Source organism: Labeo rohita, chromosome 9, assembly GCF_022985175.1.
Source record: "Labeo rohita strain BAU-BD-2019 chromosome 9, IGBB_LRoh.1.0, whole genome shotgun sequence".
Taxonomy (NCBI): domain Eukaryota; kingdom Metazoa; phylum Chordata; class Actinopteri; order Cypriniformes; family Cyprinidae; genus Labeo; species Labeo rohita.
In genome coordinates this window covers 15,805,468-15,825,376 of record NC_066877.1, presented here as the reverse complement: position 1 = coordinate 15,825,376, position 19,909 = coordinate 15,805,468, and the positions used below count along the sequence as shown (strand labels likewise).

Genomic DNA, 19,909 nt, shown 5'->3' with positions numbered 1-19,909 from the left:
TTCTTTTCTTTACAGCTTTCTCAAGGAATGACTGAAAATATTAACTGCATAATATGGAAATATGATTTTTCGATAACACTTTATTTTAAGGTCCAGTTCTCGCTATTAACAAACCATTAACTATGGCTTTTGCCCCAATAAACTCCTAATTTACTATTTATTAATAGTTAGTAAGGTTGTTGTTAAGTTCAGGTATTAGGGATGTAGAATATAGTCATGCAGAATAGGTGCTTTATAGGTACCAATAAACAACCAATATGTTAATAATAAGCATGCTAATAAGTAACTAGGTAATTGTGAGAATTGTTCCCTATACTAAAGTGTTATTGATTTTTCAAAGGTATAAAATGCAACAAAAATGGTCATGCTTTGTTAAAAGGGTCCTATTTCCCACTATTAATTAAGTATTAACTATGACTTTTACTTCAACAAACTCTTAATTACTGTTTATTAACAGTTAGTAAAGCAGTTGTTAAGGGATTTGTAGGATTAAGGGAATATGAACATGGTAATGCAGAAAGGAATTAATATGTGCTTTATAAATGCTAATACACAGCCAGTATGCTAGTAATATGCATGCTAATAAGCAATTTGTTAAAGGAATAGTTTACCCAGAAATGAAAAATATGTCTATATATAATTACTCACCCTAATGTTGTTCCAAACCTGTAAGACCTTCATTTATTTTTGGAACACAAATTAAGATATTTTTTGATGAAATGCGAGAGCTTTCTGACCTAGACAGCAACACAACTGATATGTTCACAGCCCAGAAAGGTAGTAAAGTCCATGTGACATTAGTGGTTCAACCTTTTTTTGTTAAATAAACAACCCAGGCTCATTGGAAATACGTGCCTCTATATACATTTCTGCAACACTGTAATTACTACCTTTCAAAAGTAGTTACATACAGAAGTTTCAAAGTGAAATGTCCAGAGAGTGGTGCTAAAATACACATTTAATACGTGACCATGGCATGTTTTTATTATGTTGGTTTAGGTACATATTGCTGCATTTATATTACGCTGCTTGAGGTATGCATTGCTGCTGAATAAAAGTTGACAGATTTATTGCCTCTAGTGGCCATTTCAACTGGAAAAGTGCAGTAATTCATACATATAGGTACATTTTTTCAGTTTTGCAGAAATGTATATAGAGGTACGCATTTCCAATGTTGAGCCTATGTTACAAATAAAATTATTTTTTTGTTTTTTGTTTTTTGTGCACAAAAAGCATTTTTGTAGCTTCATAAAATTAAGGTTGAAATACTGATGTCACATGGACTTTTTTAACAATGCCCTTACTACTCTTTTGGGCCTTCAACTTAGTTGCATTGCTGTCTATGCAGGGTCAGAAAGCTCTCGGATGTCATCAAAAATATCTTAATTTGTCCTCTGAAGATGAACGAAGATCTCATGGGTTTGGAATGACATGAGGGTGAGTAATTAATGACAAAATTTTCATTTTTAATACTGAGAAGTGGTCCCTAGTAATTAATTGTAATTAACTGGTTTCTTAGTAATTATTTGTGAAATTCACTAGCAATTTCTGAGTAAAAATCCACAATTTTTAATGCACGTCGGAACCTCAACTGTAAAGCTAATCACAGAAATACTGTAACTTGACATGTAACTTTTATGTCTCAGAAAGTAAAATGCCTGGTGGTTATTTTAATATAATATTTGAAATATTAAATACTCTCACTCACGGTAAGCACAGCCATACACAGCCACCCTGAGGCCCACCCGACCACTGGGGCTCCACTCGAGAGGAACGAAGCGGAGGAACCGGGTTCTGATAGACTGGCTGAGTTTATGGTGGACGACGCTGTCTGGATTCACGTTACCCACGATCCTCTGTAAACAGACAAAAAAGAAAAATGTTTTCACTTTTCATGAATATGGTACACTTTGTTTTCCCAGTAGTTTTCTGAAGCATTACAGGTACAAATCTGTTTGTTTGTTGTGAGAAGTATTAGATATGTTATGTAAAATGTGATTATTAAAGGTGACAATGCTAATTAGTTTAACGCTTGTTAAAATGAATTTTATAAAATTAGCAGTATTATCAATCCATTTATTTTTCATTTTGTTACCAGAAAAGAAAAATCACACAAACCAGGGGGATTTAAAACAAATAACCAATAAAAACAACCAAGCAAAATCATATTTTATACCGTATTATTGGAAGGTCGCCTATAATATTTTAAAACATGCTGGTTTATCAGACATTTTCCGCAGAAGAATGCTATTTATGAATACACCAATTCAGCTGAATGGAAAGAGCAGTATTTGTTTTGAAGGTCGCAACAGTTTATGTAAATGTCAATTCGTTTTCATCTGCTAGCACTCATAATTTGACAGTAATTCACATCTGAGTCACTTCACAGTTGAGACTTGAATGGAACATGAGAAGCGATGACCAAAACACCACATGGTTACGGATGAATCACAAAAAGAAAGCGTCAACTTTTTTCAAAGACAGACTTTTCCACGTCCCTTTGAGAAAAATAGCATCAACATTATCATCACCTCCCCTGGTGAGCCACTCGCAGCCCACAAACGCAGTTATGATGCCAGCGAAAACAACAATCTGACGTTAAAGGCCCTGTTTTTTTGCCTGCAGACTCACTTGGAAGAAAAAATACTGCGCTAGCCAAAGGTATTAAGGATAGCACGTTTGTAGATAAGCAAGCTCAGTGCATTGGAGTTTGTGGAAGATCTGCTTTAAAGATTCCTTTCTTAAAGGAACAGTCCATCCAAAAATGAAAATTCTGTGCACACAAATACATTTTGAACCATTTTGGATCTGCTGCAAGACATGTTTCTTTTATGATACTTTTATAAAGAGGCTTAGGTCATTTTTTCCACTGTTAAATGCATCAATAGCAACATGAGCACATTTGTTTTTACATCACCAGCTTTTCATTGACTCATTTGAGCACCTAGTGACGACAACATCCTGTCCCTGACTGCCTCTTCCTCTCTCTTTTTCCACCTCTGAGAGGGAAAAAAGAAAACAACAATACATCCATCCAATTACCTATCAGTTCACCTCAGCCCAAGGGCACAGCGGAGCTCCCATCGGATCCGGGGAGATGCCCCGGTTACAGGCTGCCCACGTAAACAGCTCCTCTCTACACTTCATTAACTCTATTCCTGTATCGACTCCTGCTAGACCTCCTCCTCCTTCATTAAGCCCCCGTGCACTGCTGGCGTTATCACGGGCTCTCCGTGGACCGTTTCATCAGCCCTGTTACGTCTGCAACTGTTACATCCTCCTGTGATTCACCAGTCATCGCTTCTCTTCCAGCATGAATTCACATCAGAAAGAAGAGCCAACACAAGATGAACTCAATTGGGGTGGGTTTTGTATTTGTTATCTGACAGGAAATGCTTGTCAGTTGCTGTGTCTCTACGACGTGAACATTTGAAATGCTACTTTGCTATTTTAGAATTTTAGATATATTCTAATTTTAAAATAACACTCTGATGCACGTCTGATGATGTACTTTTTATCAACAGAAAGTGGTTTCTGAGCTGCCAAAGTGTCGAATCGAGCTTCCACTGACCTACTCTAAGCATGAATTACACTCTGTCCCTAGAGAAGCAAGGGCCCGGGAGTGTCAGAAATAGACAGCACCTCGGGGCCTCTGTGACCATGTTTAAACGAGAGCTAAGACAGCAAAACTGTCCCCAGACAATCGACAAGGAGTCTCTTCCTTCCCTCTCTCTCTCTGTCTCCAGTGTGCATTGCCTGCACTAGGAAACATCATAAATGTTTTATTTACAGTCATTCAGCGAAGCAGAAAACAGATAAAATATCTAAAGGCATCCAAAGGCCTGGCAAGTGACGATTTTATCATTGTCTGAGAGCTGTAGGGGTGTCGCTAGCATGTGTACTGTGGGCCAAGTGAGAAATTCACCCACTAGGTGATTTTTAGCACACTTCTTTGGCGATTCTGATTCTGGCCTGCTATGGCTGAATGAGTTGTGGACTTTTACATCAATTATACTTTATGGGACCCAAATGGGCCACCAGGCTTATGCTTTAAGCAAGCTAATCTAACGAAACCATGAGTCCTCCTATTGATTGCCTGTGGGCCTGCTCAAGCCTCCGTGTAATGCGAGACCTCAGAGGTATGGATGAGAAATGGAGGGAGAGAAAGAGGGACATTGAAAGAGATGAGTTGATTTAACTACCCATTATCAATGGCATACAGTGTTTGAGAGCCAAATGAAGATGAACTGACAAGCAAAAATTATGGATATTTGTGGCTGCCAATAAATAAAATGCACTAGTTTAAACTGAAAGAACTAATATTTTCAGTATAACTATATAGTTTTATGTAGCTTTTGGTAGTTTAGTGCAATGGAGCTAACTAGTTCAAAAACAGAATTGTGTCAATGATTAAAAAATAATAATGATAAATTAAAAATACTGTTTTTTAGGGCTGTCAATCAATTAAAAATAAAATAAAAAATGAAATTCTAAAATAAAACAATTAAATAATATGCTGATTAAATAAACAAATAATCACTATTATTAGCATATCTTTGCTGAGAAAGGTCTGAAAATACACTACCAGTCCACCAAGTTTTTGAACAGTAAAAATTAATGTTTTGTTTTTAAAGAATTCTCTTTTTTTAAAAAGTGTGCAGCAAAAGTAAAATACAGCAAAAGCAGTAATATTGTGAAATATTTTTACTGTTCAAAATAACTGCTTTCAATTTGAATATATTTTAAAATGTAATTTATTCCTGTGATCAGCATCAATACTCAAGTATTCAGGGTCATGGTCTGGGATGGTCCAGGATGATCCATCAGAAATCATTGTAATATGCTGATTTGCTGTTCAAGAAACATGTATTATTATTATTATCAATATTTAAAACAGTTGAGTACTGACAAAGAGAGAGGAAGAGGCAGTCAGGGACAGGATGTTGTCGTCACTAGGTGCTCAAATGAGTAAATGAAAAGCTGGTGATGTAAAAACAAATGTACTCATGTTGCTATTGATGCATTTAACAGTGGAAAAAATGACCTGAAATAAAAAAGCTTTTGTAACATTATACACTATACCATTCAAAACCTTGGAGTCAGTATATATATATATATATATATATATATATATATATATATATATATATTTATTTTATTATTTTTTTTTTTTTTTTTGAGAAAGAAATTCATACTTTTATTTAGCAAGGATACTTTAAATTGATCAAAATAAACATTTATAAACTTAGATTTCTATTTCAGATAAATGCTGTTCTTCTGGACTTTCTATTCAACATAATAATAATAATAATAATAATAATGCATTTTTTGAGCAGCAAATCAGAATATTAGAATGATTTTTGAAAGATAATGTGACTGGAGTAATGATGCTAAAAATTCAGCTTTGAATCACAGGAATAAATTTTGACTGGTAGAATAGATAATACAACATTATTTTATTTCTGTATACAAAGCATTTAACAGCCATTACAACTTTAAAAGTGAATACACTGTTGACTTATTTCCCTCACAAAATTAGGATTAGGGGAAAACGATTAAATGCATAATTTTTGTGACATTTTTTAAAACTAAAGTGCACTAGTTTAAACTGAAAGAGATAATATTTTCAGTATAACTAGCAAATAGTTTCTCACATACAAGACGTTGAAAAAGAGAATAGTTTGTTTGTTTAGCTTTTGACAGCTTAGCGCAATGGAACTTCAAAAACAGAACGGTGTCAATGATAAAAGCTTAATGAGTTCAAAGACTTCATAGTCTGACACTTTTGAACCTTCTAGTTATTCAAGCACAACAACAGTTTTGCTGTCGTAAGGTAAAACCTTTGTGGTATTGATCCTACAGTTTGCTTGAAAGTACTGGCAGTATTTCACAAAATCTAACCTCTTGAGGAGTCTACATCCACTTATTTACTTTGTGTCCCTCCTGATTAAGGACTACTAGGCATTTTTTACAACATATTCTGTTACAAAATGTACCAAAAATAATAATAACTAGAAGTTGCCCATTAAGATTACTACACATTTGATTGTCATGAAATTTCATTTGAGGAAATGAGGAAAACCATATCGTTTTCACAATAGTTCAGAGAGCTACTGTACGTGTGGTAAAAATATCCTCAGTGCTAGCATTCAACTTACACCTATTTCAGCTAGGCTCCATATTAACACGTTACAGTATTCACAATGCTCCTCTCATGTTCACAGTGTGAATACTGTAACCTGTTAATATGGCCACCAAAATAAAAACTTTGGGTGAGGTGTGAAGCAGCCTTTATATATTCATGGTGAGAAGTGAAAGCTTGAAATCTCTTCTGCAACTTAAAAAGGAAAGAAAAAGAACAAGCAAAAAGAAGGAGAAAGGAGAAAGAGAAAAAAAAGATGAAAAAAGAGAAAAGAAAAAAAAGGTCTTTCTGTCAATACAGCACTGCTTGAAAGCAAAATGATCCGCCACAGAGAGGTGAGCTGGAAGTCATGACTACATAACTGTCAGTTTTAACATCTGTCATGTTGTTAACATTTTCCATTTTGATTCCTGTCATTCTAGAGAACAGATCATCCCTGTTAGACTCCGTCTGAAAAATTCTCCGGCTATCCTTTTCACATCCCAGAGACACTAGCACACTTCTCTCACACACAGAGACTGTCTGTAAAAAGAAAATGACAAAGGACGGCATGAACACAGCTCAATAGCTCGAAGCCCCACAGGCTATAAGATGAAAGAAATGACCGTGGTGAGGCCCCCACAAAGCTTATGCAGTCAGCAATTTTTCGCCAACGTAGGCGAATCCTGTTTCCCCGCCAGGAGATGACGGCAATACAAGATGAAGACAAAGAATGAAATGTGTCAGGGGAACTCCAATGAGATATATGTCAACAGCTATTTCTGCTTTTGAAGTGTTAGCCTGTCTTCAGTTCACTAGTGCCACAACATTAAAACATAATATGACATGAGCTGTTCAGATTCAAACGTTTAACCGAAAATCAACACCTGACTAATGCATAAAACTGACTTGGTTACTGATTAAAGATACCATAAATGTATGCTGTTACAAAGCATACTTGTTCCTTCCTTTCTATCCCCCTCTGTTTCGCAGCAAACACTATTACACATCAACACACTCAGTGGCAGCAGCAGTGCAGACTGGAGAGAGCAATTATCTGCCACTTTGGGGAGCCCATTCACACCTTCCTACAGGAAGACCTTTTCTGACATACAGCGGAGGCAAACAAGCTCTGCAAATGGGTCGTCTTCCTAGCCCAAAAACATTTGGCAGCTTTCCTTAGCAGATACAGATACAACGCTCATTAAGACAAAGCTCCGGCTTGACAGCAAATTAAGAGTGTTTTTCTTCTTATTCTTGGAATTGACAAGTCATTCTTTTCATTTAGCAGACACCTTCTTTTCCAAACCTTTTCACCTTAACACTGTGAACGTGACACTCTTGTGAAGGAGGCTGTCTAGTACTCTTATTGTTTACTGTTGTTTTGTCACAGCTCGCTAAAACAAGAAAAGAGAAGTTAGTCATCAGAGAAAGAAAGGAACGGATTCAGACATGCAGTTTTACATTTATATTACATTTGGCATGATTTAACAAAAAAGCGGCTTATATTGCATTTCAAATACGCATTCAGGAATGCTAATACACGAGCGCTGAGGATCTGATGACTGGAAACATTTGTTCGCTTTGCCTTTAAATTTTGCTGCTGGGAAAATATCAGCCTAATGTACCATCTTTGCATAATGGGTTTTCACAATAATGTCAAAAACTATGAGAATATTATGTCATCATACTTAGAAAAAAAAAATAAGCTGTGGCAGCTGGACTGTCAAACATATATTACTAATTAAAAGTTTGGGGTCTTTTTTGTTTTCAAAAGAAGTTTCTTCTTTCAAAATTATTACTTTGATCAAAAATACTGTTCTATCATGACTATGGACATGACAATGTTAATGTATTTGGTCTTCGCAGAGTAGATCTGCTATGCTGCTGAATTGCTGCTGCTGGTGGTTATTGCTGTTGTTATAGATTACAAGTACAAGAACTTGCTACTGCTAATACACACACTGATACAGTGCTTTGAGTATTTATAACATGCTGCTGATGTATATAATAACCTATACAGGTGGAGCTGGGGAGGTGGATGTTTCAGGGTAACTATGAAAGCGTGCTGCAAAGTTAGCTGTGTTTGCAACATGAACCATTAGCTTGTGCCAAGTTGTTTATTGCTGTGAATATCATCAGTTTGCCTCAATGACCCACCAGCCTGCACCATCTAGAGTTTAATGGCAGAACTTTGCATTAATATCATTATACTGTGAAATATTATTACCAAATTAAAATAGCATTTTCAAATGACAGCAAAGCTAATTTTCAACATGATCCTTCAAAATTTATACTATGCTAATTTGCTTAGTTTTAATAATAATTTTCTTACTATTAATAATGCTGAAAACCGTTGCACTGCTTAATAGTTTCAGTAGTCATGTCAAAGCAGTAACTAAATCAGCATACTATTATCTCAAAAACATTGCAAGAATTAGATGTTCTGTTTCCAGTCAAGACTTGGAGAAACTTGTTCATGCCTTTATCACAAGCAGGGTGGATTATTGTAATGGTCTCCTCAATGGCCTTCCCAAGAAAACCATTAGACAGCTGCAGCTCGTCCAGAACGCTGCTGCCAGGATTCTGACTAGAACCAGAAAATCTGAGCATATCACACCAGTCCTCAGGTCCCTACACTGGCTTCCAGTTATATTTAGAATTGATTTTAAAGTACTTTTACTCATTTATAAATCACTCAATGGCCTAGGACCTAAATACATTGCAGATACGCTCACTGAATATAAACCTAACAGACCACTCAGATCATTAGGATCGAGTCAGTTAGAAATACCAAGGGTTCACACAAAACAAGGGGAATCCGCTTTTAGCTATTATGCTGCCCGCAGTTGGAACGAGCTTCCAGAAGAGATCAAATGTGCTAAAAGATTAGCCACATTTAAATCTAGACTCAAAACTCATCTGTTTAGCTGTGCATTTACTGAATGAGCACTGTGCTACGTCCGAACTGATTGCATTATGTATAATCATTTTCTGTTTTTAACTGTCTTACATTTATTTTAAATCAATTTTTAAATCATTTTTAAATCATTAAATCAATCAGTTTTTACATTTTACATTTTTTGTTTTATTGTTGTGATCATTGTTTTTATGATTGTTCTACTTCCTTTTATGTAAAGCACTTTGAATCACCTTTGTGTATGAAATGTGCTATATAAATAAACTTGCCTTGCCTTGCCTTGTCTTGCCTTAATATTTTTGTGGATACTGTGATACTTTTCCCCCCAAGATTCTTTGATGAACAGAAAGTTCAAAAGAACAGCATTTATTTCATTTGGTGTGAAGATATGTAGATTTGACTGAATATAATCATTGCATTGCAATAAATACTGCTGAGGTCAAAAGTTTACATTCCTTGCAGAATATGCAAAATGTTAATTATTTTACCAAAATAAGAGGGATCATACAAAATGCATATTATTTTTTATTTAGTACTGACCTGAATAAGATATTTTACAGAAAAGACATTTACATATAGTCCACAAAAGAAAATAATAGTTGAATTTATAAAAATGACCCCATTCAAAAGTTTACATACACTTGATTCTTAATACTACGTTGTTACCTGAATGATCCACTGTTGTGTTTTTTTGTTTACTGGTAGTTGTTTGTGAGTCCCTCGTTTGTCCTGAACAGTTAAACTGCCTGCTGTTCTTCAGAAAACATTTTGGTGTATTTGAACCCCTTCCAATAAAGACTGTATGATTTTGAGATCCATCTGTTCACACTGAGGACAACTGACGGACTCAGTATTCAGTGCAACTATTACAGAAGGTTCAAACTCTCACTGATGCTACAGAAGGAAACACAATACATTAAGAGCTGGGGGTGAAAACTTTTTGAATTTGAATATCAGAGTAAATTGAACTTATTTTGTCTTCTGGGAAAAATGTAAGTATCTTCTGTAGCTTCTTTAAGGCAGTACTAAATTTTAAAAATATGATATTTAGGCAAAATAAGAAAAATGTACACATCTTCTTTCTGTTCAAAAGTTTTCACCCCTGGCTCTTAAAGCATATTTTTTCCTTCTGGAGCATCAGTGAGTGTTTGAACCTTCTGTAATAGTTGCATATGAGTCACTCAGTTGTCCTCAGTGTGAAAAGATGGATCTCAGAATCATACAGTCATTGTTGGAAAGGGTTCAAATACACAAACATGTGGAAAACCCAAAGAATCTGTGAGAACTGAAGGATTTTTCTGAAGAACAGCAGGCAGTTTAACTGTTCAGGTCAAACAAAATCATGAACATCTATCACTAAACAGCTGTGGATCATTCAGGTTACAACACAGTATTAAGAATCAAGCGTATGTAAACTTTTGAATGGGGTCATTTTTATAAATTCAACTATTATTTTCTTCTGTTGAATTTCTTCCATACGTAGATGTCTTTTATGTGAAATATGTTATTCAGGTCAGTACTAAATAAAAAATACCATGGATTTTGTATGCTCCCTCTTATTTTGGTAAAATAATAAACATTTTGCAGATTCTGCAAGGTGTATGTAAACTTTTGACCTTAACTGTATCTAAACTTACATAATCTTAATTAGCACTGATTTATTATTCACCTCACTTATGGGAATATATATTGCGATACATTATATTGTGGGAATTTCTTTTCTATGATGAATCAATGTAAAAGGGCAAGGATCAATCTTCTAAACCTGGTGAAAGACACCTTCTTGTAAACAGAAATATATAAATTAAACCAATCGACTGCTGCCTCAGAAGCATTTATATACAGATTACTAAATCAATCCATTATGCATGGCAGCACAGCATGACTCAGAATGACTGTGAATGCACCATTTCTTATTGTATATCATGTCAAACATTCAGAGCTTTATAATGAGCCTATTGTGTATCAAATAAAAAGTGGTAGCGGAATATTAATAAAGCCGAGAGAGACTCCTGACATTACTCATGTTCAAAAAAAAAAAGCGAGTCTGTAGTTAGCTAAACCAAGCAAATCAGACCTGAAAAAGGCAGAGATTATTACCGCATCGCTTCACACTGCTGAGTGTGTTACCTTTACACTTCTGATCAACTTTATTCCACATTTCCACCACATTAAAAGCTAATTACATCTTACTCGACTGTAATCTTCTCCTTTCATTAAACACACTTTGAAAATGTCATTATATCTTTAATAAAGCGGTGGTCTCATCGTTCGAATATAATTACACAGCAGCGATATGGGACGATGAAAATTCCGTCATTTACAAGCGTTCTAAGTGTAGAGGCCAAGCCTGAGGACAAAGACAATAGATGCGTTGGCGGTTCAGCATCAAGCACCTGCGATGATTGAGAGGCTGTGGCAGGTTCAACATCATTAGAACAATCTATTTCAGGAATCTCAGAAATTGCTAGCAGCAATTCATATGTTGTAACTGAATTCAGAGTTCAGTTAATGGGATCAGAACTTTTTAGCACATGAAGATAAGCCACACTAATGTTCAAAACAAGACAATTTCCTCCGCAGAAGCATAGGTGATGCATAATCAATGAAATCAGTAAATATTCAACCACACAAAAGACACTGTCGAAAGGATAATGACCTTACTTTCATATGCTCTTTTGGAAATCGAATCCAAACAGGGTGATCAGAACTCCAACACAAAGCAAAAGGCTCTCGTAACACCCTGAAGGGGTTTATTTTGCGCTAATGGCCGAGTGATTGTACGTTATCCCGATTATTACTTACCAAATAAATAAATAAATTGACATGAAATATCGATTTGTGTTGAAATGATCAGATTACGTGAGAAGAAAGAGACGGCAGAGTGATACGAGAAGCACTGAACTAGCACATTGTAGGAAATTGGTTGTCAGGAACAATGGTGAAATATACAGTTTAACGATCATTACACTGAAATATTCAACTCCAGAATGCTGTAATTGACCAATCACAATTGAGCATTCCAGTGCACCGTGTAATAATTTTGCATAATGGCCGGTTAAACTGTATAATTTACCATTGACCCAGACTAGTTTGCTGTATCTCATATCACTCTACAGTCTATTTCCTCTCACATAATACAATAATTTAGACCAAAATCAATATTTCATTTGCATTTCTTTATTTATAAGATTAGCAGCTGTGTGGTGAGTGGGATAATGCACAGACAGGCAGTTATTTTTGCAAAATGAGGTGGTGAAATGGTACCAAAACACACACACTTACCCCAACATTGTCCTCCAACATGTACTGCTTCCAGACACGTTCTGTGTCACTGTACAGGAGCATGTAGGCACTGACCCAATCCGTGCTGCCGTGACGACCTTGCGTGGCCACCGCTGTCACCTCCATTCGGTCCTGGAGGTCAACTTGCAGCCAGGGCGACCTGTCTGTCGACTCTGGGCTCCACCCACCTCCTCCTAGAGAACCCCATAAGACCTCTGTCAGTGTTTCATATGATGAAAAGCAAGACGTATGGGAGAGAAAATTGACACTGGCTTAAATTCAAGCAACTATGTGAAACTATCAAAACTGCATTTTAATTCGGCTTTCAGTTGGATTTGTATTCACAAGGTGAGCTGCTGTCAATCAGTAGACAGCTTCCACTCCAAAACAAGCCGAGACGTGTCGACCTCTTGACCTCACTTAACATGTACTATATTCACTTTGGATCAGAGAGGGCTGCCGGCGCATGTGCTCCATATAAAGACGCCTTTCCACAATCCTCCAGCTCACTGTATGGAGAAATTGGTCTGACTCAGGCAGAGAGGTTCATTACTCAAGCACTGCGGACACCACGGGAGCAGATCAGAGCAGAATTTAAAACTGGGGACCTCTGACTTGAAAGAAGCAGCGTTTACACAGACCCCCTAGAGAGAGGAATCATTTAGTTTGTTACAGATGCACACGGTAGAGGTTGGTCACATCTATAAATAGCCCAGAGGACATGCAGAGAGAGGGCAAAAGCGAAAGCTCAATAATGTATCAAACCTGCAATTTTCTGGAGGTGGAGTTGTGGTTTTTTTGCTTGTCATTTTGGGCAGGAATTAAATTCATATGAACGCAGTAAATATTTAATGATTTGCATCTTGTACGTTTTTCCTTGCCCCATGATTTATTTATATGGTTTTAAAGAAAAGGTTTAGATACTGATGATGATGCATTATTATGAAAATATTCTTGATGCATTACTCTGAAAGCATTAAATAAGAATAACATTATATATATATATATATATATATATATATATATATATATATATATATATATATAGTTTTATAGTTTAATAGTATAAAATACTCTATAACAGTTGTTAACCTTACACTAACCTAAATACATGGACACTAGTTTAAAAGTTTAGGGTTAGTAAGATTTTTTTTATGTTTGTGAAAATCTCTCATTCTTACTAAGATTGCATTTACTTAATCAGAAACACAGTATAAACAGTAAAATTGCTAAATAATACCTCAATGTAAAATAACTGTTTTCTATTTTAATATATTTTAATTCTATTGTAATGAATTTTGAGCATCACATTAGTGTCAAACAAAACTTTACATGTGACCACTTTACATGTGACCCTGGACCACAAAACCAGTCTTGAGTAGCACAGGTATATTTGTTGCAATAGTCAAAAATACATTATATGGGTTAAAATGATCAATTTTTCTTTTATGTCAAAAAACAAACATCAGGATATTAGTAAAAATCATGTTCCATTAAGATATTTTGTAAATTTCCTACCGTAAATATATCAAAACGTAGTTTTAAATTGGTAACATGCATTGCTAAGAATTTCAAATCTTGATTTTCTTGCACCCTCAGATTCTAGATTTTCAAATAGTTGTATCTCAGCCACATGTCTTATCCTAACAAACCAACAAATACATAATAGTTAAGACCTCCTAATATAAAGTGAGACCCATAAAACTATTCATTTTTTTAACAGACCCCAAACTTTTGAACAGTGCTGTGTAAATATTTACAAATGTAAAAGAATGACAAAGTTACTAAGAGTCTATAGAGAAATTAGTGTAACTGTACTCAGAAGAGGTTCAAAGGATTCATAAATAAAAGGTTCCCATAACACTAAGAAGGCTTAAATTTCCCAAGTGTAATTTATATTGTCTTCTTAATTGACACATATGAATGAATTAACATGCAAACGAGAACTTACCGTCTCTTTTGTTTAATTTGGCAAAGTACGCAGCCCGACTGTCTGAGAAATGTGAAGAGCTCTGAAAGGAGGTTGCAGGCAGAAGAGATGCCAGAGATCCATCACAGCTGTCTGGATGACACAACAAATATAAAACACACACATATTAGCTCATGTGGAAATAAACCCCTCTACTGACAGATTTTCTTCACACGAATCCTTTGCTGTTCAGATCATCTTCCATCAGACAGGTGAGATGGATCTCTTTACTAATAGTGAAACCTTCAAATAATCTTTATAGTGTGGAACTGTGTGGAAAATCCATCTTTATGCACTTCTTTTGTTCATATAGTTGCAACATTTTGAGAGTTTGAATAACTGAGTGAACCTTTTTCTTAAACCCTTTAAAAGTTGCAACTGTACATTTGAAGGTCAAACTGTAGAAATCAGCATACAGATCTGAGCTGAAATAAAGGTTTGCAGTTGCAATGCTAATTTATTAATTAAACAAATGCACAGAAAGAATGTTTGGCATTGACATGGTTTTACATGTTTTAAAGGTTGTATAATCTTTGTAATTATACAAAAAAAAAATGGCTTCGTGGTCAGAAGCTTAAAAATGAGATGGAGAGAAAAACAGGTTTCTGGGTCAAAAAAGCAACTGCTGTAGGTTATCTCTATGGTAACAGCAAAATATACTGCTGTACTTTGGTAAAAGTGTCATAATTAGGGTTAAAACTCAGTAGGGGTCTTGACTTTTGTTTGATGGAAAAGGTTATGTGCTATATTTTCATGTAAAGTTCAAGACAATAAATCACCTATTTATACTATACTGAGGGAAAAAATCTTAGCTTACAAAAATCACAAAAGCACATTAATCTAGAAATTCCTAAAAACATTTAGTAAAAATCTTGCCTGTAAAAATAAACATTCTCTTGCAAGGTCGATGAAAGTTGTCTCTGTAGAACTAACGTCCCACGTGAAGTGTCCTCAATAAGACCTCCAAAAGCTTCAGGACATAATTACTTAAAACCTACTATTAAAAACCACATTATGAACTGTAAAGACAACCCATGTTTTTAATCACTGAGTTAAAATCTAAATGAACTTAATTAACAGGTCGACAAACTCTTCTTAAACCTTCTCCTGGGTGCTAGAGATGCTCAGCTTCCTTCACTGTGGTTTTCATTACAGCTCCCCGAATGATGCGAATTACTTTGCATTGCAAGCAAAGGCCTTGAGGCAGGAAGAAAGAGATATGAAAGGGTAATTGAATATCAATAATTACACATGGGACTTCTTGGTCAGCTCCCTACCGGTGTTGCATTCCATAAAGACATTTCCATTTAAAAACATTCTGGCGTACTTTATGTTTGCCGTCCAATGTTACGAGTCAAAGGCTTAAAAGGGCACTTAAATAAATTGATAGCTATAAACATCATGAAATTATAGTCATCACTTGTTGTAAGTTCACAGGGTCCTGTACATTGTGTGTATGAATATGTACTTCAGAAACAGAAAGTGTCACAGACAAATGCTGCATGCTCCAGATAACCCCTCCTTTTAAATTTAGATGACATATGTTCAGCTATTAGCCTCCTGCTAAGCGCTAACCACTTTTGACCTTCATACATATGTGAAGTCACTGCAGTGTCTAAATCTCTTCTTGTCATATTCTTATATGCAAGCTCTCTTGACCTATGCAGACTAACAAAAGCAGACAACAAAACCGCTTTCGTGAAGGCTGTCATGAAACGTTAATAACTAGCTCTTATTCAAGCTGACTTAAAGTTTTGCATGAATTCCTCAGACGAAAATAATGAATGTTCATCCATTTATGGGAATTTGGAGTTTGAGTAATTTTGCAAGATGACTGTGGCATGACACTGACATTTAATGGGAAAAACTGTATTTGGCATTTATTAGAAGTATGGCTATTATATTCTCCATACACATTAAGCAATAAAGGTGCATTCAGTTTTAATTTGGTGTAATTGAAAAAGTTTTACACATTAAGAAACAAACTGTTCTATTGCGAATGGTCATCTGAATGGTGTACACTTACATGAGATAAAGACTATACTCATAATTGTTTATATATATATATATATATATATATATATATATATATAAGGGTTTTAATTTTGTAGGGTGCAGGTCTCCTCAGTATGCTTAATACTGAATTGACGTGAGCCACTGTTTCACTAAACGTCAGAGAAAATCTTTATATTGAATGTTCAATTGTAGTGTACTTCAAAGGGGACCTATTATGCAAAAATCACTTTTATAAGGTGTTTGAACACAGTTGTGTGGCCACAGTGTGAAAACAACCAGCCTATAATGGTGAAAACCCACCCACTCATTTTTTATAATCCTAACAAATCATAAACAGTCTCTCAAAACAAGCAATTTCAGATTCTCCCTACCTACACATCATCGTAGGGAAAAGGTCAGGCCCATTTGTGATGATCTCTGCCCTATTAGCATAGACTATTTGCCCTATAAGCCCTGAGTGAGAAGCAGCAGTCCGCCATTACTTCAAATATACAATGTCAGCGCCAAAGAGGCATTACAAGTGTAGTGTTTTCTGATCCACCAATGAACACAGGAGCTTACATAGATTCCTCCTTCTGAGATGCTAAGGACAATATGGATGAATTTCATTATCAAAAGAAAATGTCCCGGAAAAAATCGCCAAATTTCCCTATATGTTTAGGGATCAATACCAACGCTTCGCGCACGAACGCCAACTTCAGACAAAGTAGATCACGTGTTTGTTTTCCAAATTCTTTGTCTTTCTAAAAGCATTATTTGGCACTCTCTAAGGCTAAAGCTAATTGTCTTTGCCCATTTTTACTGATGCTGCCTTCATCAACAATCCAACACTCTCCATTGACTTCGTATTGCGGGAAGCTGCCTCCTTGTCATTTCTGACAAAAAACAGAAGAATGTCTTAAAGCTGCTATGTGACATTGTGTACAGTAAACAAACTAAAAAACCCGTAACTATGTTTTTATAAGCTGACGAGACCAGTGGACGTGGTTTTGAGATTATGTCGCTCTGTCTCTATTGCTGGAGCATGAGATCTTGAAGCTTCACCCTCTTCTTCGGGAGGACCAGCTCATTTGCATTTAAAGGGACAAACACAAAAACGGTGCGTTTTGGCTCATACACTAAAATTGCCAATTTTAACAAGTTATGAAAAAATATCTCTGAGGACACACTCTGAAGACATCAGAGACTTATTTTACATCTTGTAAAACGGGGTCATAATAGCTCACCTTTAAAACTTTTTAAAACTTTTAAAAAAAAATGTGCTTGCAGATAACATATTAGGTCTTGTCCACACTAATATGTTTTCATTTGAAACTCCATCTTTATCTCTCTATCTTGGTCTTCTGTCCACACTGAGATGACGATTTTGTTGACAAAAACAAAGCTTTTTGAAAACGCTCTCCAAAAGTGGATCAACTTGAAAACGCCAGCGATATTTGAAAAAAAAAAGACACGTTTAGTCATGGGACCCATATTGTACTGATATATGTCTGCATGTATACACATTATTGTGCCAGTGTTATTCACATTTACACCTTTGTTAAAATACGCTTCTTTGTACACTTTTCATATTACAGTCCTGCAAATAGTGAATGCGACCTGGATGTGTCAGTGAATGGTGAGATATTTTCCTAAATAAAATGATCCCTGGATTTGAATTCGCATAAAACGTATGTCGTAATCTCATTTACACTTTATGAGAAGGTGAATTTAGCATTTTCCTACATTTTAGTGTGGAAGAGCAAGTTTTAGAAAACACTTAAAAATGCTAATGTGGGTGGAAAGCATTTCGATACAAAAGTGCCGTTTTCAAATGTATCTGGATTAATGTAGATGTAGCCTTAATAAAATAAAACGCCTCTTAAGCCTCTGTTTCTAATTTTACTTTAAATGACGTAAAATATACTTAAATAACTTTAAAAAGTAATTAGGAATCTTCTGCCATGCTTTAAAGAAGCACTTATAATCAAGTACTCAATTATAAGTTTAACTGTAGGGTGTTTTCATTTGATTGCACTTAAGTACATTATTTCTATAACAAGGACTCTTTTTAAAAGTGTGCTAAATTGTAGGCCTACTTCTTTTTCTCAACGGTCTGTAGATATATTAGTGGTGCTAGTGTTGTCTGCTAATGCAAAGAACAAAGAATTAAACAATGGAAAACACCTGTACAACCAAAGAAATGAAAAAGGGCATATGAATAAACATTTGCATGGCATATGAAAATAGATATGATGACAGAAAAAAATCTGAGTAGTAATGCCCAAGTTGATTCTTTTAACACTGGACATGTAAGAGAATTAATGAATGCGTTGAAAGCGCTCTCTCATGTCATTTACATAAAACTCAGAGATGCTCATGCTGATCCATGTCCAAATTCTTGAACAAATCTGAATCTTTTGATGAAAAGAAAGGAACCAAAAGTTGATTACTTTCGTATTACTGCACAAACTTACAAGGATGATGACAAGAACCTTTTAGAGAAAGCCTGTGGCGGTGCCGGCTCTCCCTGTGTGCTCGTTGAGCTGCGTTTAGGATTACTGTGCCTCCAGCGTGGAGTGGCAGATTACGAGTACAGCGATCTGAGCGTGTCAGCACTCACAGGCCGCTGATCCGGGATAAGGCAGGGGAGAAGATCTGCTTGGACTCCGGCTCTCTCCCCATTGTTCCACGTCTCCACGCCAGTGCACAGCAAGAAACTCTAATCTGCTGTAGAGCAAGCGAGGACACAGTGAAAACTGTCGGCCAAGCGATTACAATAATCACTGCATTCCAGCCATCTGTGAGTCGAGAGCTCTGTTCATTTAGTGAATCCATTCGGTTTCAAATGGTGTCCAAGACAGGCTGGAGAGAGCTGAACAATGTTTCCAGCTCAATGAAAAAACTAGGGTTGAGTGCAGATGAGGTAAAATATCATTCCATATTGCTGCAAAAAACCCTCTGCATGACCTGATTTGACTGCACTCATATCATGTATGTGAATAGATGCCCGTAATACTGATTTAACAGCCAAACGAAGAGGATCAAGCTGTTTTCATACATCTGAGTGTCTTATTCTCCCGGTGTGTCTATTACATATCAGCCGTAATACATCAGAGCTCCTCAGGGATTATGCTGATCACACTGTCGCACGCTCTAACAGCACCATTCAAGCCCTTTATGATTTAACCCATTCATTCGTCCTAACTATGATCTCTATTCCTCTCATTTCTATCTACATCATAATTAAAGAAGTCTCATTAGCTGTGAGAAATGTAATTCGTATTACACCGCTACACTTTAAGCATTCATTCAAATATAGTAATTTTACATGCTTCAAAATAAACCAAAACTCCATCATTTATGTTACGAAACCTAAACAATAGTACATAGTAGAGTGAGTCAAATCAGTGAATCAGTTTTGTGTATCTGTTCATTTCCTCAAACCATACAAATAGACCGGTTCAATAGAATGACTCAGACTTTCTAATTTAGGATTAGTTCAAAACAGAATGAAAATTTCCTGGTAATTTACTCACCCCTTTGTTATCCAAGATGTTCATGTCTTTTTTTCTTCAGTTGAAAATAAAGTAAGGTTTTTGAGAAAAACATTCCAGGA

The 19,909-nt window shown here is 35.8% G+C and overlaps 1 protein-coding gene across 1 annotated transcript in view; it reads right to left on the bottom strand.

Moving 5' to 3' along the window:
• The window catches only part of cntnap5a (contactin associated protein family member 5a), an 86,352-nt gene that overhangs the window by 50,260 nt on the left and 16,183 nt on the right, over nucleotides 1-19,909 (bottom strand). The window contains exons 2-4 of the mRNA XM_051120043.1: nucleotides 14,278-14,388; nucleotides 12,327-12,520; nucleotides 1,709-1,856 (exon numbers count right to left, since the gene is read on the bottom strand). Coding sequence (XP_050976000.1) covers nucleotides 1,709-1,856; nucleotides 12,327-12,520; nucleotides 14,278-14,388 — 453 coding nt within the window. The remainder of the gene's footprint in view (nucleotides 1-1,708; nucleotides 1,857-12,326; nucleotides 12,521-14,277; nucleotides 14,389-19,909) is intronic.